The following is a 23,219-nucleotide window of genomic DNA, read 5'->3' as shown; positions in this document are numbered from 1 at the left end:
CCCCCCCCCCCCCCCCCCCCCCAGGGAATGCTTCAGAGAGAAGATAGCATCAAACTTATCTTAAAACGGTAACTGGGTGTTTTCCGGACAGTGGGTAGAGGTGGTTACAGGTGGCAGGAGGGGTTGGTTGGGAAGGAATTTGTTGCCATGCTAAGGGGTTTACTTTATGCAATGAAGGGGAATACTGAAACATTTAAGTGAACAGAATGAAATGCTTAGACTGCACTTCAGAAAAACAACTCCAGCAGTTACTGGACATGGACAAAACAAGAGACCAGGGAACCAAGTGAACAGAAAAAAGATGGTCTTAACTCAAGCATTACAGTGTGGACTGCGATAAAGGGATGGGATTGACTGCTCTGAAAATTTACTGGAAGTAAAATACGCTGAATTGCACTTGGTGATCAGTTTGATTCCAGTGGAAAGGGAGGGAGAAGAAAGAAACAGGAACCCCTGAGCTTAGGTAGGTGGGCGTGTGTGCTACTACTAACAAAGATACAGAAGAGAAGCAAAGGCATGTAGTTTGGGTCTAGTTACGTGCAAGGTCTCAGAATCGAGACGCCCACTGGACAACTGGAAACAGTGGTCTTGGACTCAGCTATGAGAATGGAACTTGAAACATGGATTTGGGAGGCACTGTATACATACAGTATTTGAAACCTCCAAATATTTAATTTCCCCTCAAAAAGAAAAGGACAAGATAAAAGAGAGCCAAGTCAGTGCTCCAACATCAACAAAGCGCTAGTAGAAGACAAGAGAGGGGTGCTGGGAACTTTAATCACATTATTTCATTTAACCTTCCATTACGGGCTGAACTGTGTCCTTCCCAAATTCTGATGTTCAAGACCTAATCCCTAGTACCTCAGACTATAACTGTATTTGAAGATAGGGTCTTTAAAGGGGTAATTAAAGTAAAGTGAGGCCACTGGAGTGGACCCTAATCACATATGACTGGTATCCTTCTGAGAAGAAGACATCAGGACACAGACAGGTCCAGACAGAAGACCAGGTGAAGACACAAGGAGAAGACAGTCATCTAAAAGTCAAGGAGAGAAAGAGGCCACAGAAGAAACCAACTCTGCCGACACCTTGATCTCAAACTTTGTCCCTTGAGAACCCTAGAAAATACATTTCTGTTGTTCAAGCCACCCAGTCTGTGCTACTGTGTTATGGCAGCCCTGGCAAACTAATATACCTTAACAACACATCTGTCTGACAGATGAGGAAATCGAGGCTCAGGGACATTAGTTAACTCGCCAGGTATTGGCAGAGAGATTTCAGTCCAGACTGAATGAAGACCTTTCAAATCCAGGCTGAATGAAGATCTTTTTTGCCTCACTGGCTAATGGTGTAATAGAAGCCTGAAAAATGGATGTCAGAGAGGAAGGAAGAAAAAGACAAGAATTCTGGAAACTGAGGCAGGATGGAGATTTAGGAGGGTGTGGTGAACAGGGGCAACGGGGAAAAAGAGATGAAGCAGAATGAGCACTAAAAATAGGCAAAAGCTTCAACAGTGATGAACAGGGTAAGTGCCTTTCGGGAAGTGGCAGTCAGATGACGATGGAGGAAGATCAAGAAAGTTAAGGCAACTCAGCAAACGGAAGCTCAACAGGGACACTCACTTCTGAATTCAAACCAGTGCTTGACTCACAGATACAGAGAACAAACTAGGGGTTACCAGTGGGGGGCGGGGGAGGGGCGATGGAGGGGTGGGGAAGTGGGAGGCACAAGCTACTTGGTAGAAGACAGGCTCCAGGATGTTTTGTGTTGTACAACACAGGGAGTACGGCCAATATTTTCTAATAACTGTAAATGGAAAGTAACCTTTAAAAATACATAAAAATAGGGCTTCCCTGGTGGCGCAGTGGTTGAGAGTCCGCCTGCCGATGCAGGGGACGCGGGTTCATGCCCCGGTCCGGGAAGATCCCACATGCCGCAGAGCGGCTGGGCCCGTGAGCCATGGCCGCTGAGCCTGCGCGTCCGGAGCCTGTGCTCCGCGGCGGGAAAGGCCGCAGCAGCGAGAGGCCCGCGCACCGCAAAAAAAAAAACAAACAAAAAAAAAACATAAAAATAAAAAAAATTTTTAAACAGAGTAAACGTTGGGGGCCAAGACGACCAATACCAGAACTTGAACAGGACCATAAAAAAAAAAAAAAAACAAATGCTTGACAGAAATCTGGGTGACAACTAAGGGTGAAAACTAGTACCTGCCCAGCTCTCCTTGCACCATCCTTCATAATCCTGATGGTATTTCTCACGGATAAAAGGAGACAAGGGTAAGGAAATGAAAAGTCACATTTCGACAGATTCCTTGACTTATACATTTACTAGTTGCTCAGGTGTTTTTTTTTAACCTATTCAGAAATACGAGAAAATGATACTTTATTAAACCCAAGAGAGTATTAGACTAAAAATTTTAAACAAAGGGGGAAAAAACCCAATAACTGAACCAAGGCAAACTCCCCAGGGGACCTGCCTCGTGGGTGGCAACACTTTGGAGAGAGACTAGCCTGATGTCTCTGTGGCACAAGACAGCAGAGAGGAAAAGCCTTATAGCCAGTCCTGGTTATGCTTCCTTCTCTCTCCCTTCTGGAACCTTCTAAGTCCCAAAAGGCCATTGACGAGTTATCCAATTTTCTGTGAAGTTAGGAAGCTGCTGGAAACTGGGACAACACATTTTACCTACAGAAGGGAAGCCCTTCCATGTTCATTGCTGAGTCACTGACCTTCTCAGGCCTCACACTGCTGCATAGCTGCCTCTGAATTTATACTAAACAAAGGAGCTGTAAGTTTGGAAACCTTTGGCTATGAACAAAAACAGACTGTGGATATGCTAACTGGGTTTTGCTACCCTAAGAAAATCTAATCCACTTAGTAAACAGCCATGTCCACGCAAACACGAGTTAGAACAAACACACTCTCATATGATCCAGCAATCCCACTCCTGGGCATACACCCAGACAAAACTATAATTCAAAGATACATGCACCCCTGTGTTCAAAACAGCACTATTCACAAAAGCCAAGACGTGGAAGCAACCTCAATGTCCATCGACAGATGAACGGATAAAGAAGATGTGGTACATATATACAATGGGATATTACTCAGCCATAAAAGTGAATGAAATAATGCCATTTGCAACAGCACAGATGGACCTAGAGATTATCACACTAAGTCAGAAACAGAGAGACAAATACCATATACTATCACCTATTATGTGGAATCTAAAATATGACGCAAATGAGCTTACATCTATGAAACAGAAACAGACTCACAGACGTAGAGGACAGACTTATGACTGCCAAGGGGGAGGGGGTTGGGGTGGACTGGGAGTTTGGGATTAGTAGATGCAAACTATTATATACAGAACGGATAAACAACAAGGTCCTACTGTATAGCACAGGGAAGTATATTCAATGTCCTGTGATAAACCATAATGGAAAAGAATATATATATACATTCGTTTCCATAATGGAATCACTTTGCTGTACAGCAGAACTTAACAGAACATTGTAAACCAACTATACTTCAATAAAATAAATTTAAAAAAAAAGGAATAAACACACTCTTCATCCTCGACCCCTTCCTGTCCTCACCACTCAATGGTATCACCACCCTCCTAGCTCCCCAGCTTGGACATCTCAGTAAATTTTGATTCATCCCTGCCTTCTGCTGTTCTGCTTCTACTCCTTCTCCAATTCATGGCTGAGTCTTTGATTCTAAAGGGTCCGACTGACTCCCTTAGAAAACAAGGGCTCTCCTCTCGGCAATGACTCTCCAAGGCAACAGTAGCAGAGGGTAGCAGAGAGGGCAGCAAGGGGCGACGTGGGACTGGGAAAAGCTCTCCAAGTCACACTGCCAGGACTCCGGGTTGCAGCAGGAGGCTTCCTCCTACTTGAGAGCCACAGGCAGCCTTTGCGTTAACACCACCCCTGCCTAAGTCAGTTCCAGCTCCCCCTTACCGCTGACCTTGAGAGCCCCCTGCCTCTGTGCCCTCTCGTCTCCATGCCCCAGGCCCTCCTCTGTATTTCCTCTTGGCTCCCTTCCTGAAACACAGGTCTCATTTCCTGTCGATGGCTCCCCATTTTCTATAAAGTTCACACCCCTCAGCAAGGAAGCAAAGTCCTTCTGGCTGTAACCTTACTTCCCGCTCCTCCCTTCACTAGCCCAAGTTCAAGGCACGTCTACATAGTAAGTGTTGAACAAACTCTGCCCGAACTGTCCCACCACTAGAGCTTTGCTCTCACACTGCCAAGAAGGGTTTTTCTTCTACCTGCTCTCCCTAAAGTCACGCTCACTCTTCCTGGCCCAGGTCAAGTGCAATCTCAGTCCCCTCCTCGTAAAGCTTTCTCCTTTATCCCAGGCAAAAATGAATCTCACTCTCCTCCCTGCCCACGTACTTTATCCGAACTTCTGCTATAGCAGTGAGCACATCCTACCTTGTACTGTAAGTTATTTGCAAGTACGTATTTCTCCCCTAGAAGATTGGAGCTTCCGGACAGCGCAGAGCAGGAACATGCTATCTTTAAAATCTAAGGTAGTTTCTTACAAACAGAAGATGACTGAATTCATTTATCCACTTATTTAGGCCATATTTGTAAAGCAATTACTACATGCCAAGCATCAGCATATATAAAAGCAATCAGGCTCCCACTATACGCCAGGGTGGTAAGATCATCCCTATAATGCAGGCGTTATTTTTCTTCCCATTTTACCAAAAAGGAAGGAGAAGCTCTGGCCACACGTGCCAGTAAGGGACAGAATGGGGAGTCACACCCAAATCTGTGCAATCCTGTAGATGTTGCTTTTCACACGTGAACTAGGGGCCCAAAGGATGAGTTGTGCCAACTTGTACCCATTCTTTAGGTCTCAGTTTAATCACCACCTCCTCTGTTTGACTTTCAGCACTTCTGCACAGAATTTCATCTTTGGCCCATTGTACTCACTTGAATGAGTATTCAACTACAGGATATGTGCCCACCCGACTTTTGGATATAAACGAACTACCCATAAAAGGTAGTTTTACCTTTTAAAAGGAGAAAATGAACAAAGTAAAAGATAGGACCATAAACATTCATAAAGACGATTTTGAGTATTTTTAGGTGTCCCATAACGTGAAGGCAACATCCGAAGCTGAGTCTCACTTCTAACTGCCAGGTTGAGCATATGGCCAATGAAGGGACAGGGCGTGGTTTAGGAAAAGTCCTCCCTAATCCCTCGTGGGACCAGGTGCCACCGTGTAAACCTTCCCCCCGCCCACCCCAACCAGCAACAGCAGGTTCCCGTGGAGGAGCAAGGGGATGAAGAGCTCAGGCCTGGGGACCAGCAGCCCAGCATCCCTCCTAGTCACGCTGTGACTTCCACGCCCACCCCTGGCCCTTGGCCGCCCAGGCTTAGGCAGAGGACACAAGCAAGACTTTCATGGCTACCCGCCCACACTGTAAACCTACCCCTGGCACCTCTTCCAAACCTGAGAAGGTGTAGATAAGGCCCCCAACTGAAAACGATTCAAAAGTGATTTTAATCTGAGAAGCAATAAGTAAATTATAGGTTTTGTGTGCACCAACGTGTACTTTAAGCCATGTGAAGCCTGTCATTTCCAGGCAGCTGCTTAAGAAGAAACAAAGGGACTTTGTACACAGACATTCCCTAGTCCTGGAGTCATTTTACATCTCTCAAAGAAAAAGGATGGGAAAAATCCACGTTGAAGAAGGCAAGCACATTTCTTAAGGAACTCAAAAACCGCTCCCACATATTTTGCAAAACCTTGAAAACCAAAGATAATACACTTCCTTTTCAGTTACCAAAGTCAGCATTAAAACATCAACCCAAGGGAGCAGGGACTGACTCTCCAGATGTCTTACTATGATTTGGGAGCAGGTCAAAGCTGCCTGTCTCCATGGGGAAATAAACGGATATCTAATTAACAGTTTACAGTCAAATCATCTTAGAACAGTGGCTCTCTCTACTTACTGCCATGAAGAGAGTATCTGTTAAGCGTAGTTCTTCATGCCCATGTTGAAAAGCTGTTCAATTATCCCAATTTATAGCAACAATAATGTTTAGGTTCCCACTGAGGCCAACCCGCAACAGCCATCCATTTTGAAAGGGGAATTTGTGAGAAAGTTAGACCTTACCTTGAAGGTCATGATGAGATGAGTGAAATGGAATTCTGCTTCCAAATCCAGTTGGATGGTTACATTTTCCACGCCTATAGGAGATTTTTTTGAAAAGACAAAAGGAAACAGCAAGGTAAACGGGAACATCTGTGAACAACTGAGACAATTCTCTTCAAGTATCCTTAGGCTCCGCATAGGAGTTCTCTCTGCGGTCCATCTTAAGCTGAAGATAAGATAAATAATGATAAAACCCTGGCTTGATTCAGGTGATGGAGCACGTCTCAGAATGATTCTTCAGTTGTTCATCAACCATTCTGGAGTTCAACGTATTGAATGTGTTCCCTGGAACAAGACATCTGGCAGAATGTCAGAATGACAGCCTTTAGTTGCTGTCAAGAAAGACATCTTTTGCTTAGGAAAAAAATGAAAAGTCTTCCCAACCCACTAAGCCAAGGGACTCTCTCAAAGGCGAAACAAGAGGGGGCACTTCCTGTGCACAGTAGGGGTTCAGCTTTGCTGTCTGAAGCCCAGGAACACAATCCTCTTCCAGTCCACACAAACATATTCCTTTTGTTCTGTGCAGCAGCAAAGAAAACAAATAAGAGTCCACCACGTTTTCTGAGTTACACTCCAATTTAGAAAAACCTATCCCTGATGGAGAAGAAGCCTTTGGGTGCATTTCCACAACTGAGAAACAATGCCAAAGAGACAAAGAATGGGTCAAATAAATAAACTGGCCCAGAACAAATACTAACATCTTCCCTTTCAGGGGAAAGCCTGAACAAACAAATGAGCCTCTGCACTATGCCCTGGGGGTCAATCCACTGGAATTCCAGGGACGGAAAGCACCTCCTCCCCAATCCCTTGGGCCCTCAAGCCTGCCTGTTTAGCGAAGGAGACCTTTCCACATTTCCTGTGCTCGAGAGAGCTTTTGGGGGTCCATCTTCTGAAGCAAAAGAAGTCTTAAATGCAGGAAGACAGGAATGTGTCGGGATGAATGATGTCACAGGCTGGTGTATTTTCGGGAAATCAGTAGGACTTTTGAAATAAACTCTCCCACTGGACAACTGCCAAGTCAATTGGGGATGGGGGTGGGGGGGAAGCGGTCACTGGAACAGATATGAGTTAGTTGGAATGTTAAAGAAAAACATAGCCGTGCTAACTAACCTTATCTAACTTATTAGAAAGAAACTGTACTACAAACCTACTCTCCACTACAAGGTTAGCTAAGCAACTATCTCTCTCTCCTTTCCCAGGCTTTTAAAAACCTGCACTATTTGTTTAAAATGAAGAGATAACGAAATAGCGTAAAGTACAAGCAAGACTAGGACCAGTTCTGTAACATAAGAACGTATCCGGCAATGTGGGCTTGAAAAGCGCATTCCATTTTAGATTCCTAGCCTGATAAAACACTGCAGGTTTTTTTTTTTTTAAATATGGGAAGAAAAATCCACGGAGAAAAGAAATGAGATCATTCTTCTATGGTATACTTGATTTCTGTCGGACCTAGGAGTAAAGCATCATGAGGGGTAAGTTAAAAGTAGCTGCACATTCCAAGACTGTTTCTGGGCCTGAGTACTGATAATTTAACACGTCACGTCACGTAAAGCTCATCTTGGACAAAACATAAATAGATAAAATCACATTCCTAAACAAACTCTGCACTTGTGACCTATCAGACAGCAGAGAGATGAGAGGGGACAGTAACATTCAGTCTGACTTTCTAAAACTAAGTTCCATCCATCTAATCTCATCTGTGTGATCTCTTGTGACAGAGTGACAGCGCCCTCAAACCCCTCTATTTGAAAATCCCTTCTTTCTGGCATTTGGCCTCTTTTGTCCCACAAACTCAAAGTTGTAGAGACTGATTAAGTCCTGATGTAACCAAGAAAAACCCTCCTCTAGAACAATAGCACGTGATGAACTATTTTACTGTCTATCAACTTGATACTGATGTTGAGGCATCCTTCTTCTAATTGTCTTTCGGTCTCACTGGAAAAACGCGGACAGTCAGAAACGTCCCACATTTGTCATAAGCCCTATGTGGTTTCAGAAGTCCCAGGCTTTCTCTGCCCAGGCTTAGATTCACTTCTTTGAGAGTCCTTTCTCATAAATGTTTTGTAAAAAACGATCTAATGGTCGGGACTTCCCTGGTGGCGCAGTGGTTAAGAATCCGCCTGCAAATGCAGGGGACATGGGTTCGATTCCTGGCCTGGGAAGATCCCACTTGCCACAGAGCAGCTAAGCCCGTGTGCCACAACTACTGAGCCTGCGCTCTAGAGCCCTCGAGCCACAACTACTGAGCCCACATGCCGCAAGTACTGAGGCCCGCACACCTAGAGCCCATGCTCCACAAAAAGAGAAGCCACCGCAATGAGAAGCCTGCACACCGCAATGAAGAGTAGCCCCTGCTTGTTCCAACTAGAGAAAGGTCACGCGCAGCGACACAGACCCAACGCAGCCAAAAATAAATTAATTAAAAACAAAAGATCTAATGGTAACATTGTTAATGCCAAACACATTAACTCTACCTTTAACCCTCAAATTTCAGAATTCAAGTTTGAAACAAATGCAAAACTGATTTGGGCTTAGTTGTACCGCAACAGTAACATCATATTTGATGAATTTATTAAACCAAAACCCAAGAGGCAAAGAAAGGAAAAACGGTGGGATTCACACACTCACTGGAAAAGCTGACTTGGGGTCATTATCCACGTTGAGTCTGAAAAACTACATCTAATGTATACTCAGAGTACTATGATTAAATGTTCTCTAGATGGAAAGAAGATGGTGGGCGTTGATTCTGCCCTTTCCTTTGGGGTTGATGAAAATCAAAAATGCTGTTTTGTGGAGGAATAAGGGCCTGAGATGATGCAGGGCCTTCCCACGCCCTCCCCAGACTGCCCCCGGCCCATGCCCACGCTCCCCAAGGCCCCCTCAGTATGAAGACTATGAAATACTCCTTTGGTCTCGCATGAAAGACTTCTTTCTTATAGGAAGTGCATACTTCAGGAAGAAGGATCGGATTTTACCAAGAGAAGTTAGTGCTTCAGGCAGTAAATCTGTCAAAGGCCATAATTCCAGGATAGAGAAACCAATCGTAATTACAAACACCCAGTAGTCCGTAAACCCCTTCCAGGTGACCAGTCACACTCCTTGGAACTTATCCCCATACCAACCACATACCATTTTCGGATTGCCACCAGATCTTAAGACGGTTTGGAGCAAATGTCGTGACCACATTTTCAATGAGATGACTGTCAGGGTTCAGGGTTTCATGATAAGGATCTTGTGAATTGCATATGAAGCATTTTTTGTCCTCCTGAAAGCAAAGTCAGTTCTATGAGTCTAGGAAGCAATCGCGCACGCGCACGCGCACGCGCACGCACACACACACACACATACCAAAATCAAGCCCACAATACAAAAACCCAACCTACTTGCTTCAAGAAAAATGCATGGGCCAAAATTACTTAAATGACCTGTCATACGTCTTTCACCTTTTAACTTAACTGAATATGAAATACTCCTGAAATTTTCCTCTTCTCTTGCAACTTCAAGGTTAAAAGTAGAAGGCGGCATTGTTTCCACAAGCTATTAATTTAATCAAAATGAAAGTTCTAGGCTTAAGTCTTAATCTCAGTCAATAGCTGGAGAAGTTTACTCTTGAAGCAAACTGCAGAGGAGCTTTTAGAGAATTTTTGCTGACATAAAGGAAACTGAAAATAAAAAGAGAACAGTTCAAGTGGCCTGATTTTCAAAAACCTATATAAAGCAGAAACCAGTTATTAGGCAGACATATTTAAGCAGCTTTGGGAACTACAGATAAAGATTTCTTAGCTTCTCCTCTGCCCCAGCAGTGAATTCACAGTGGCAGCGAGCAGGCTAGCCTACAAACTGCTCAGAATATCCAGGAAGAGGACACCAGACTCTCACGTTGGGAGCACTGAAAACTGGGACCAATTCAAAGAACGCCAAATTGGACCCGAACTAAAAATATACTTTAGGTTTTAGAGTAGCTTTGAACTTCTCTCTTCTCACTTTCCTTTTCCCTAAAATGGGGGTCACAGCCAAAACAGCCCTCATTGCACTGCATCACTGTGAATTATAAACAGCATCACTTAAAGTTCCCTTTTCCACATAACGCTTTGCTCTCTAAGATTTTCTGAAATGCATATTACTCTTAGGTCTGAAAGTGACACTGAGATGGAAATCTATAGAGACCCACACACATCTTACAAACAACATTTAAGCAAGGGTGATATTCTTATAAGGACAGTATCAACTGACTGCACTTTTTATGTATTTATTTAGCTAGCTATTACTTATCACCCTCCTCCCAAAAGGATTTAGAGACTGGCAGGATGTACCAACTAGAAGTCAGGAATACAATGGGACCCTGGACAAAATACTTACACTTCCTGCCTCAATTCTTCACCTGTTCAACATCTGAGAGAAGTACACACCCAGTGCCTTTCTTTAGGCTCTAATATCTCTGAAGAGTCCTCCACAATTTCATGGCTAATCACATAAACCAGAGAGTCTGGCTCTACTTGCTTTTAAGGCAAATAATCCAATTCTCATTCTGGTCAAAGCTGGCTTCAGGATCTGGTGATTCATTTATAGGATGTCCTGGCCTCGGAGGTAAATGTTAGCATAATATTTTAGGTAAAATTTACATGCTAATGTTAGAAAAGGTAACATCAACTGCCTTCAGTAACTTGTAGCCAAGGAAACTAATACTGGAGAACAATTACCAGAACTTAAAAAAAGTTTAATTACAGCCTCCCTTCTAATCAGGAGGAAGCAGTCTAGACATCTCCGTATAAACCTGGAAGCAAGTAAGTGGAATCCACTTTACCACATTCCTTTGGTTTAATTTATCAGGTCTCCAGAATGGGCTCTCCTCCTGCTTTGTAAACGTGACTCCACTTGAAGGCATCTGCCTGCAAACCACACGGTATTCTGTCCCACTCCTGAAGGGCAGATCTGCAGGTGGGTGCAGTGACCAAGTTTCGAGCAAGTGGCTTGGCACTTGCCCTGCGCAGGAAATTAACCCTTATGCTGGCTTTAGAGGCCAGAGATACCTGCCTCCCTTTTCAAAATCAAGGAAAGGGATTTTGATTCTGGGTGGTTTATGCTTTGTGCCTTCTTTGTTTTGTTTTTTTGGCGGTACACCGGCCTCTCACTGTTGTGGCCTCTCCCATTGCGGAGTGCAGGCTCAGCGGCCATGGCTCACGGGCCCAGCCGCTCCGCGGCATGTGGGATCTTCCCGGACCGGGGCGCAAACCCGTGTCCTCCGCATCGGCAGGCGGACTCTCAACCACTGCGCCACCAGGGAAGCTCTGTGCCTTCTTTTAAAATTAGTTTTATTAAAAACGTGACCTTTGAAAGCTAGGATCTGGGTCTACTTTTAGAAACAGATAACACTCGGAAATTTCGTTTTAGTCCTCCTCTATTGGGTACCATGGCAACCAGGGCATTCTGAAAAAGCAAGCATCTAATTCTGCTATCTAATGGAAGTAGATGGGAACAGCACCAAATGAGGAGACAAAAACATTGGAGTGTTTTTCTCCATGACGGGAGTGACCTTGCAAGGTGTCTGTCAGTGCTGGAATACTCTTTATCCAAGTGAAAGATTTGGGAAAAGCCCAAGATCACCACTCAGTATATAAAAAAGAAGAGGTTAAACCACCTTTTATATACATTTCCAAAGAGAAAAGGATTAAAAAACAAACCAAACCAACCAACAAAAAAAAAGACACGGGTCTTTTAGAGGTCAGGGCTTGGGGGCAGGGGCCACCAGATCTGTCTGCAGCCCTGCCTTTCCACACTGACTGTGGCCTCGGCAGGAAATGTTTGGCGGATGCAACTGTGCAAACTGTGAGCCACCACAGTGCAAAAGGGTGAGAGCTACCAGCCTAATCCCGGGACTCCCTGGCTGCGGCGCTTCCTATCTGGATCGCTGGCAGGATGCGGAGTCCCCTGAGCCTTCCCCTTCGGTCTGGACTGGAGGAGGCTCGCGCGCGCAGAGCCTGGAGCCATCTCTCCCCTCACCTGGAGGTGGCTGACGATACAGTAAGGCTCGGGTTTGTACAGCCCACAGGTCGAGGTCACGGAGAGCTTCTGGGCTCGGCCGATGAGAAGGTCGCCGGTGGCCGGGTAGCAGCTGCCCTCCGCGCAGCCGTAGCTGAACTCGGGTTCTTGAGCACTCACTTGGGCTCCGCACAGGGCTGTGGAAGGGTCAGGCGACAGGGTAGGGCACAAGCAGGGAGCGGGCCCCAGCAAAGGGAATAAGCAGGGGCGGGGAGAGAGTAGATTCAGAAAAAAAGCAGGATACACAGAAAAGAGACACAATGGGGAGATGATCGAGGCCAGGAAGGCAGGACGTGGAGAGGATTCAGACATTAACAGAGACGTCAAGTTTGTCCAGCAGCCGAGAGCATCACTCCCAGGAAACCCACCTACACTCGCGCCCACCCTAATCTGCCCGGGAAGCAGCTCCGGGCACTTCGACACGCCTGGACCTGGGCGCAGGGAGGCAGGTGGCCAAACGCCGCACACCCGTACCCGCGCACGTGTGTGTCTGTGAACCCGCGTGCACGCGGCAGCCTGTATATCCTCGGCGTGACAGCGCGTGTGTGTGCGCGGAAATCTGTGAGCGTGCGGGCGCGTGTGTGTGCATGCACGCTCGGAGAACGCGGGCGCTTCGCCGGGCGACGGGGGATGGTGGGGCTCGCGGGGGACGCCACTCTCCCGAGCGAGGGGCCGGTGGACAGTCCCTGCGGCTTTGGATTGGCTTCAACAATTCGTCATTCCGGGGACGCTACCGGTCCAGCTGTTTCTGGCGCCATCCGGGGGCAAACAGCGATGCTTAATTAAAGCCACATGGCCCCAATCTGTTCCCAGAACGAAGCCTGCGCTCAGCCCGGGGCACTTTCCCGGAAAATGGGCTTCTGGCGAGCCCTCCATCCCATGAAGCCTGACCCCAGCGACGGAGACACCCACCGAGAAAGGGCCGGAGATGCCAAGCCCAGAGAGGCAGCCACGGGAGCACCCGGAGCTCTGGCACAGCCCCCCGCGATGCAGTCGCCTGCGATCCTCGCACGCCGTCCCCGGCTACCACCCAGGGCGCTGGCGTTTAATCCCAGCGCAGAATTTCCACCAGGCCCCTCTCTCGATCCCCCAGGCTCCCCCGAAGCTGGGACCAACAGCTTGGTTTATTCTTTCCCCGCGTCCAAGCCCACGCCCTTCCCCCACCGTTTCCTCGGAATTACCTAAGAAACTGAATGCGAACATCTGGAGCCGCCCCATGGCCAGTCCCTGCAGCCGAGGGGACACAGCAGAGGAGTGGAGGACACGGCCGCCGAGCCGCCGGCTCTTTTCCGCCGTCTTCCTTTCTGGAGAGGGGGAGAGAAAAAAAAGGCAAATATTCAGGGAGAAGAGAGGGGCCCTCGCATTTCCTGCCGCTCCCACGGAAGCGGGGGGATGGGGAGGGAAAAATCGCGCCGCCACTTTGTTCTCCTCACCCAGCAGGGCGAGCGCTCTCCCGGCTCCTGGCAGCCCCGGAGCCCAAAGAAGGGAATTAGAAAGTTTCGCCCTGGGAGGAACCGAGGGTGGCGCCTCTGCTCATGCGCACACGGGGAGCCGGAGCGGAGGGGGCGGGCGGCCCCGACTTGGCGGGGAGGGGGTGAGGGCCAGGTCCAACCCTCCCCCGGCGCCTCTTTTGTTTTAAGGCCGCATCTGTGGACGCGGCGGGGCTGTGGCTCTAAACGTTCCCTGCGCAGAGCTGCGGGGCGGCCGCAGGGTGCGCGTCCCGAGCGGTGCGCAGGGCAGGGGCGGGAGGTGCTCGGATCGCAGGCGAGGAGGCGGGTTGGGACCTACGGGTGCACTGGCTCGTGCATTTACATTTGTAAGGAGTGAGTCATGAAGAGGTGCCCAAGGCTATAAACTCTGGCACCCAGCGCTCCGGGAGGGCTGGTTAAACCCTTTAGAAAGAGGGTCGACCTGGCAGGTTTGCTCCTGAGAAAGCAGGGAAGCCCCCTTGTATTGCTGAGCCCGGGCTGGGCGCCACCTCTGATGTCTTCATTCGAACGAAGGAAAGTGCTCTTCGCTCCGCTGCCTTTGCGCACCAGCTCAGGACCTGCCTGGAGTCCCTGCTACCCAGGTGGCCACAGCATTGAATTACCCATCTTTTTTTTTTTTCCAATCTACTTTTTACCTAAATCCAGACGTATGGCTCGAATTCAGGTAACTTCTCGAACCGCCGCTCTTGGTAGTGACGCTTTTTTCCCATCTTACCGTGAAAGGGTCGACTCAGCCACGAAGCTGGGAAGTCTCTCATGAGACACACTTGTCCACAACCTCCACAAAGCACAACCTCGCAAATTCTAGACAGGAATTCCATGGTGTACAAATGGTGAGACGTGCGAGCAAGCCTCTAACGTCGGGTCTCCAGCAGCATTGCGTGTGACCTGTCTGGTTAAATAAGGGGTAAATACACGCTTACCCTTCTAGGGGTTGGAGAGGGAAGAGAGGCTGGCGGTGTGATTCTGCCACCCCTTCTGTGAATTAACCCAATTCTGCTGCCTTAGCAATGGCTGGAATCAGAGCTTGAGCTTTCTTTAGTCCTCTGGGCAGAAGTGCTCCCTGGAATGAGGGGAGTAGAGTTAGTTGTTAGTCCAGTCAGGAGATTTGGTTTCCCAATTAATCACGCCAGGGAGAAGCGTTTAAGTGGCCAGTTGGTCAGCTTTTAACTTAGTTGCAATGAAATAGGGGCCCAGGGAAGTTTAATCATTAGACCACAGAGTAAGCTGCTTTGTGAGTTTATCTACATCCTTTCCACGGAGGGAGGCCTTAGGTCTCGTCTTGGTGATACATTAATTATTCACCAAATCAAGACTTGCCCTGCTGCAGCCTCTGGAGATTTTTGCCTCTACCCGATGCTCAGGATCCTTGGTGCTATCTGCGCAGCCCTGAACACCGAGAGAGCGGGTGCCCTTGCGACGGTCTTAATATTGTGATGGAGGGTCTTCAGAACTTAAAAAAGATTCACAAGCAAATGTCTTCTCCCTTTGGCCAAAGTTGATTACAGTTTTTCATCCATACCAATTGCAGGCAGCCTTCGGTTCTGCCTCTTTGGGGGAAACCGGCCCCTGCTCTCACAGCAGCTGAACCCTCCCTGCTACTCGGCAGTTCTGTCTGTCGCAGGTCAGTGTCCTTTCCCAGAGGGCAAGCACCTTCAACACGCTCTGAAAGTCCCCTGTGTGCCTTAACACTTCACCTACAGTGGTAAACTTACCATTACTGAAAAAATTAGATTTGTTGGTTTTTGTTTGTTTTTGCATGCATCTATTCTGACCACTCCATCTATGAATGTGTCCGTCTCCGTTCCCACCTTTATCTTTTGTACTTCTGCCCTGGAAAGTGTGCCCTCATCTCATCTCCTGAGAGCAATGCTCTCACACACACAAACCTGCTCGATTCCCCCGTGTTAAGAGGAAAAAAAAAAATTCAAAAAGCTTTATTCTCCACACCCCTCTACTCCTTTCCTCCCTTTGCCTTCACAGCCCAGGTTCTTAAAAGGACAGTCTGCACTCACTTTTGTTTCCTCCTGGTTTCTCCTCCATCCCACTGGAATGTGGCTTCCATCTCCACCACTGGTCTCCGTAATGACCACCAACCCTCTAATTGCCAAATGCAATGGACAGTGTCCCTATTGGATAATTCTGTGGCATGTGTTCCTCACAATTCTTCCCTTCTTAAGACTTTTCCTTGGCTTCCAGGACACAGTTCCCTCTAAAAATTTCCCAAAGGACTGACTCCGCCCCCCACCCCCATTTTCTCTCTCCCTCTCTGATCCCTTACACATTAATGCTCCCGAAGGTTCCGTTTCCAGCTTCTTTCTCCTCTACACCCTTTCATCCACATCCCAGGGCTCTACCACCTTGGCCTTGGTACGCCCCACATGGATGACTCTAGCATGTACCTGGCTTGCGATTTACATCTAATTTCTAACAGCCTATTGACCATCATTACTTTGATGACCCATAGGCACATGGGCTGCAAAACTGAACTCATCCCTCCACCCATCTCTTCTGCTTCCAGTTGCAGTTGCTAGTACCATGATCCCCCCACCCTTAGCTGAACGCAGAAACCTGGGAACAGGACAGACCATACGATTCACAGGACCAAGTACAAAAGGAAAATGAGCACGTGGGGCCCCTCATTCAAAAATTATCAGTGATTTCAAGATGGTGCCAGTAGGGACTCTTCTGAGTGGGAGGCCCTGTGAGGCTGCACAGATCACATACTCTTGAAGCCAGCTGGACATTTCTGTCTCCTTCACCTCCTCCCTTCATCAGGTCCCGTCACTTCTACTCTAGTGGCAACTAGCCATCCTGCCCCCATCACTCCAACCTCATCACGCTGCCTTAGTTCAGTCTCTGCTCACATCTGGTCTGAAAGCCAGCAGGAGCCTCCTGGCTCGTGTTCCTACTGCCAAACTCTTCCCTTGTCCAGCCTAACCCTCTATAACATTGCCGGAAGGATTTTTCAGAGGCACAACTTTGATCACATCACTCCTTCGTTCAAAAGCTTTCAATGGTTTCCCCCTGCCTATGTTAGCCTCCTGAAGTTCCCTAGACATACTCCTCATATTATACCTTCATTTCACTGCTACATGGACCCTCCTTGACCTTATCAACTTAGTGAGCTACCGCACATCTTCAACGCTTCTACTTAAACATGACGTTCTCTCCTCCCTCTTCTCCACTCCCAGCTCTGTCTACCAACACCTTGTAAAAGCCTGTTACGGCATACATGACATAATCTTATAACTATTTGTTTATGCCCTTATCTCCCCCAATAGACAGTGAGACAAATACCATCATCGTGTAACATTCCTTTGTGCATAAACATTGTCTCATGTGGCATGGGGCACATCTTAGGTGCTCAATAAATGCTTCTGGAAACAACGTAAATCAAGACTTGTCTCCATGTTTTAAAAACCTTCTTAAATCTTAAATATCTACTTTCGCCTAACAAATTTCCAGTCCAAGACAAAAGACTATCACCACCAGACTTGAGTTGACTTTAGGAGTGCTTCCCAATTTCACTCCTGAACAAATTCTTTCTCTCTGTTATATTTCATTCAACTTCCTCTGATTTCTGAAGATGTTACAGTTTAGGAGGAATGAATCCCTTTTGCTAGTGAAGCCTAACAATGCTTCACTCCTGCTGACAGGGGCCTCTTGTCCCTGAACTTACTTACTTGGCACTACATGCTTCAGCTTAAGGCAATCTTCACTGGAGAGTTCTACAGCAGTTCTGAATGGCAGATGGGATTGCCAGCTGTTGGCCGTTCCATCTAAAAAGAATGTATGACAGTTGTTGCCCTGAGGCATTGTTTCTGTTCAAAAAAAAAAAAAATCCAAGACGTGCTTTCAAGATCACCTTTCTCAGGACTTCCCTAGTGGTGCAGTGGTTAAGAATCTGCCTGCCAATGCAGGGGACATGGGTTTGACCCCTGGTCTGGGAAGATGCCACAGAGCAACTAAGCCCGTGAGCCTAGAGCTGGTGCTCCACAACAAAGAGAAGCCACTGCAATGAGAAGTCCACGCACCACAATGAAGAGCAGCCCCCGCTCTCTACAACTAGAGGAAGCCCGCATACAGCAACAAAGACCCAATGCAGCCAAAAATAAATAATTTTTTAAAAAAAGATCACCTTTATCATCTTGGAATGCCACCTATGTGTCTCACTTTAAATTCTTGGGTTGACAGTGAAACAAAGACATCACATTCTAGACTTTGATCATTAGGTCCTAAAACCTGGCTATTTACTTAACACTGTTCTCATGAAAATTACTAGATTTTTGCTGTTTCGAAAATTAGATTTAAGTGTACTTTGCAAGCTTCAGAATTCATCTAGAAAAGTAGGTTCGATGACTAGTAAATTTCAGGACAAAGGTCACAGTACCATCTACATACCTATAATATGCAGGATACTCATTTGTAGTTTTGAGTGTCCTCCCCCTGCCCCAATCCCCGGGAGCTCTTTGAGGGCGAGGACTGCATTTTAGTGGAATTTGTATTCCCATAAGGTGGCACAGTTTCTGGTATACTGTACACTCAATATCTACTTGTTGGATGAATAACTAAAATTCAATAACCCTTACTTACAGCCATTTAGAGAGCATACAGGATTATTACTGTCACCAGTAATATAATATGGAAAACATCAGGGGCTGAGTCAGGCAGTTTCAGTCTGGGACCCATACAATAGAAACTGTTGTTTGGGCTTGCCATTAACATCCCTTTATCAGGAAACAGCTCCTCCATTTTTTTTTTTTTTTTTTTTTTTTGCGGTTCGCGGACCTCCCACTGCTGTGGCCTCTCCCGTTGCGGGGCACAGGCTCCGGACGCGCAGGCTCAGCGGCCATGGCTCACGGGCCCAGCCGCCCCGCGGCATGTGGGATCTTCCCGGACCGGGGCACGAACCCGTGTCCCCTGCATCGGCAGGCGGACTCTCAACCACTGCGCCACCAGGGAAGCCCCAGCTCCTAGATTTGAGGTGACTAGTCCTTCCACATTTTCAACCCACATCACTGGATGAGGCTTATCCCTCCATGGGCTCCAGGCTAATCAGTGCATTTCCATCTCCCTCTTCCCAAGTAATGGGTTCAGGGATGCTTATGCAACTTAAGATTTCCAGTTAGGGTGACTTGTGGGATTTTTTTAAAAATAAAATTATTATTATTATTTATTTATTCATTTTGGCTGTGTTGGGTCTTTCTTGCTGTGCGCGGGCTTTCTCTAGTTGCAGTGAGCCGGGGCTACTCTTCATTGAGGTGCACGGGCTTCTCATTGTCGTGGCTTCTCTTGTTGTGGAGCACGGGCTCTAGGTGTGCAGGCTTCACTAGTTGTGGCACGTGGGCTCAGTAGTTGTGGCTTGCGGGCTCTAGAGCTCAGGCTCAATAGTTGTGGCGCACGGGCTTGGTTCCTCCACAGCATGTGGGATCTTCCCAGGCCAGGGCTCGAACCTGTTTCCCTTGCACTGGCAGGCAGATTCTTAACCACTGCGCGACCAGGGAAGCCCGACCTGCGGGATTTTTGTGGGAATTACTGGAATTTTCATGGGAGAGAAGAATACCTCTCCCCCTAGACTTGGAGTTATATGGATGTCTGCCTGGAACTAGTAGAGGCTGCTTGAGATTGGGGCCAACAGAGAGGAAAGCAGAACTACGGGATGCAATAGGACAAATCCTTAAGGATCACCTTGGATTATCTTGATCCAGCGATGCCTGAAGCCAGCAGATATTACCTTAGCCAATAAATTTTTCTGTATATGTAGTATAATAGAGTTATAAACATTTGCTGTTTTTAGCCTGAGACTGGGAGGTTTTTGTCTTCTGTTTTAACTGCAACATAATTTATCCTGACTGGTTCCGGCACTTTTTTATCAACATGGTCTTAAAAATAGTCACCTGTCTATTCTTAGATATCTCAAAAGAAATGTCACAAGTGAGAGAGTACCCAAGTCAATATTTGAGTGTTTTAAGATAGTCCTAAAATAGGTGTAGGCAGGCCCCATCCATGCTCTTTACAGGTTTTCTGCAAGGCTGCACACACATTGCATTTCACCTCCCCGTAAGTAGCAAGATGATAGTTTAGATCCAACAGGAGATGGGTAGAAACAAAGTGCCTCCCTACCTATGCCCATGAATTCCAAGGTTTTTTTTTTTTTTTTTTTTTAATTTCTAACCTATATTTAACATAAAGGCCATAGAAACACCCTAATTGGGGCAAGCCCTCTCAGTTCATTGTTCGTGGAGTTTCAACTTCGGGTTGCTAACCTCATTTAAAAATGAGTAGGAGAGATTAATGTCTGAGGTTGGGCTAGGGAGCCTCAGGAAAGCTCTGACAATTAAAAAAAAAAATCAGATTTATAGCAGGATTAACTTAAATGTAGTCAGTTAAACACCTTAAGACTTGAATACTAGTCATGAGCCCAAGTTTTATTTTTCTGGTGTATCCTATCTTTACCTTCATTCATGAGTGCCCTAACTAAAGGGCAGTAAGAATTTTAAAAAATACAAATACTTGCCAATTCACAGGTAAGGTTTAAGGCCTTCGAAAGTAAAGGCTTTTGTTTCTCTGGTTAGCTTTTCTCACCTATAATAGTTACATTCAAACATTTTTATTTGTATAAGTGGAAGTTTAAGAAATGACTACAACTTTTTACTATAGAAATACTTAAGATATTTTATACAAGATACTTAGAGAAAAACACACTGGCATGTAAAACTTAAAGTGTAGGACTTCCCTGGTGGCACAGTGGTTAAGGATCCACCTGCCAATGCAGGGGACACAGGTTCGAGTCCTGGCCAGGGAAGATCCCACATGCTGTGGAGGAACTAAGCCCGTGAGCCACAACTACTGAGCCTGTGCTCTAGAGCCCACAAGCCACAACTACTGAGCCCACGTGCCACAACTACTGAACCCCACACAGTAGAGCCTATGCTCCACAACAAGAGAAGCCACCACAACGAGAAGCCCGCGCACCGCAACCAAGAGTAGTCCCCGCTGGCTACAACTAGAGAAAAGCCCGCATGCAGCAATGAAGACCCAATGCAGCCAAAAATAAATAAATTAAAAAAAAATTTTTTTAAATGAAGTGTATTAAGCCTTTTTTTTAATGTTTATTGAAAGTCACCAATGTCAAATTGAGTAGGCAACTAACACTCAGTGGTTGATGGTTACTAAGTTTTAGAAAAACTTTCCTTAATTAAAAGGAAGTTCATCTCTTACAGCAATCCATCTAAAATTGTATTTTCAAGATTATCTTGAAAATTTTATCTTAGCTGGTAGTGTTACGTCCTCAGCTTTTTAAGGATGCTGAAATTCAGCACTAGCCAGGAGGAAAAAAAGGACTTTCTGTATATCAATATTTTAATTTTTTAAATCCTCCTTTACTCTTTTAAAAAAATCCAGCGTCTGTCTTTCTCCATTTGAAAGGTCAAGTTCCGCTCCTAGGGAGCCTCTGAAGTCCTTCCTTGCTGCATCTCCCTGTGAGTTCCCATACTTGGCACTTAGTGGGTCCTTATTGAATGAAAAAGCGCTTCTTGTTTAGTCTATATTTTGAACCTAGCAAGGTTCAGGCAATATCTTTGTACCAGAGGCTTGAAGCGATAGTCTAATCTACTCGCTGGCTGCAAACCTCTCTCATAGTTCTGGGTTGTTAATTATTACATAGAGTGACCCAGGAAACTGGATTTGATTAGCAAGTTAAATGTTCCAGTAATATTCATGGCTTGTACTAGGAACAGTTTCTAGTTCTCAATCCAGTAATGTTACCTTGGGAAAATGGGATCTTTGCTCTGAGCACATCTCAGAAGTGATGGAAATGCTAGTAAAAGCCATCTCCACTCTCAGAGATGCAGTGTTGCCTCATCTCCCCCAACCACTACGCCCTTGGCTTTCTAGACGCATTAACGCCACCACTGCAGTTCCTCTAAAAGAATAAGCCTGCTCTTCTGGAAAGAGAGCATTTATTTCATTATGGCTGTTGTACTGCTGCCGCCAAGGCTGCTAATCAGATTAGGGAAGGCCAGCCCACCCAGAGCACAGTGGCTGTGTTTTTGTCACATCAGAGACAAGTCAGCACTAGGTCTCACTCCAGGATATATTGGGCTGTTTGCCAGACAAAGAAGTTGTAGCATGTGTCTGCCCTGTTCAAGATGGCTAGTAAAATGCTGCCATCAACCTCGAGGACTGCATGATTTCTCAGGGATTCTATTTGGAAATCATGGAACATGGAGCTGACAATCGAGTCATCTACTCTGAGGACGTTTTAATCCAGGTGGTGATAATCCCCACTACTTTGTTGACCTTTGACTCTGGCAACTCCCCCATCTGCCTAATTAGTACCTTAAGCCTTAGCAGTGACATATATCTCTTATTCTTTAAGATTTCTTGAGCATTTACTGTGTGCCAAGCTCTGCTATGTACTAATAGTGTATATTCTACATTTTGAGGAGGCCAGGATTAGTCTTAGTTTTACACGCTATTAGTAAAGATCAGCAAGGGATAAAGTCTAAGATGAAGGAAGAACATTACAGTTCTCTATTTTTGTAAACATACATACATGAGTAGACAATGATAAAGTTCTAGATGGAGGCAGAGCAAACAGACAATAGTGGGTAACTTGAAGGAAAGTACAGGGATTGTATTTGGGATGGGAGTTAAAGGGAACTTATGCCTTATCTGTAATGTTTCAACTTTTTTTTAAGTAAGGAGACTATTTGTGTACAACTGGTATAATTAAAAACAAAAAACTGAACCAAAAGTCTTTTTTGAAGTATAAAATGTTATAATTTGAATGAAGTGTGCTCTAAATGTTGATGAAATCAGGGTTCTTAACTTGAAATATAAATTCAAAGACCTACAGAATTAAAATTCATTGTTTCTAGTCACTAATGAGTTTACTGAATTACATTACAAGGCTCTTAAATTGGGACCATGTTAGTCACATTTCTGTGTGCCTCAGTTTCCTTATCTGTAAAAGGAGTACAAAGTTCAGGTTCCTTAACTGGGAGTTTGGGATTAGCAGATGCAAATTAGTATATATAGGATGGATAAACAACAAGGTCCTACTGTATACTATATTCAATATCTTATAATAAACCATAATGGAAAAGAATATGAAAAAGAATATATATAACTGAATCACTTTGCTGTACAGCAGAAATTAACACACTGTAAATCAAAAATACTTCAATAAAATATTTTTTAAAAGTTCAGGTGCCTTAGCACACCATACAGGCTCTTTCTAATCTGGCTCCAATACAATCTCTCTCATGTCTGCATTCTCAGGATATCAGTCTCCCACCCCCACCAAGCCTCCGTATACTCACCAGTCCCCAAACCCAGACCCTGTTTTACGGCTCAGACTGTTCCTTCTGCCTGGAATGGCTCTCTCTTCTCTGCCAAGCCATCTTTTACTTATGTTCAAAGTCTACCTCTGATGATACCTCGCCTGTGGAAGCTTCTCAATGCCACTGCCCAGGTACAATACTTGCACATACCCCTATTGGAGAAG

General features: G+C 45.9%; 1 protein-coding gene across 2 annotated transcripts in view; it reads right to left on the bottom strand.

The window, feature by feature from the left end:
• The window catches only part of LAMB1 (laminin subunit beta 1), a 74,521-nt gene extending 60,736 nt beyond the window's left edge, over positions 1-13,785 (bottom strand). Inside the window, exons 1-5 of one of the 2 annotated variants that reach the window (XM_029232996.1) lie at positions 13,649-13,785; positions 13,397-13,519; positions 12,177-12,352; positions 9,306-9,441; positions 6,138-6,211 (exon numbers count right to left, since the gene is read on the bottom strand). In XM_029232996.1, the coding sequence (XP_029088829.1) occupies positions 6,138-6,211; positions 9,306-9,441; positions 12,177-12,352; positions 13,397-13,433 (423 nt within the window). In that variant the 5' untranslated portion in view covers positions 13,434-13,519; positions 13,649-13,785. Of the gene's footprint in view, positions 1-6,137; positions 6,212-9,305; positions 9,442-12,176; positions 12,705-13,396; positions 13,520-13,648 lie in introns of those variants that run through there. The other variant, XM_029232995.1, reaches the window with a different exon arrangement.
• Between the last annotated feature and the right edge of the window lie 9,434 nt (positions 13,786-23,219).

This window comes from Monodon monoceros, unplaced genomic scaffold, assembly GCF_005190385.1.
Source record: "Monodon monoceros isolate NGI ecotype Baffin Bay Population unplaced genomic scaffold, NGI_Narwhal_1 Super_Scaffold_2, whole genome shotgun sequence".
In the NCBI taxonomy this organism is placed as follows: Eukaryota; Metazoa; Chordata; class Mammalia; order Artiodactyla; family Monodontidae; genus Monodon; species Monodon monoceros.
Note: the sequence above shows the minus strand (reverse complement) of the source record. Positions and strands in the feature narration are given on the sequence as shown.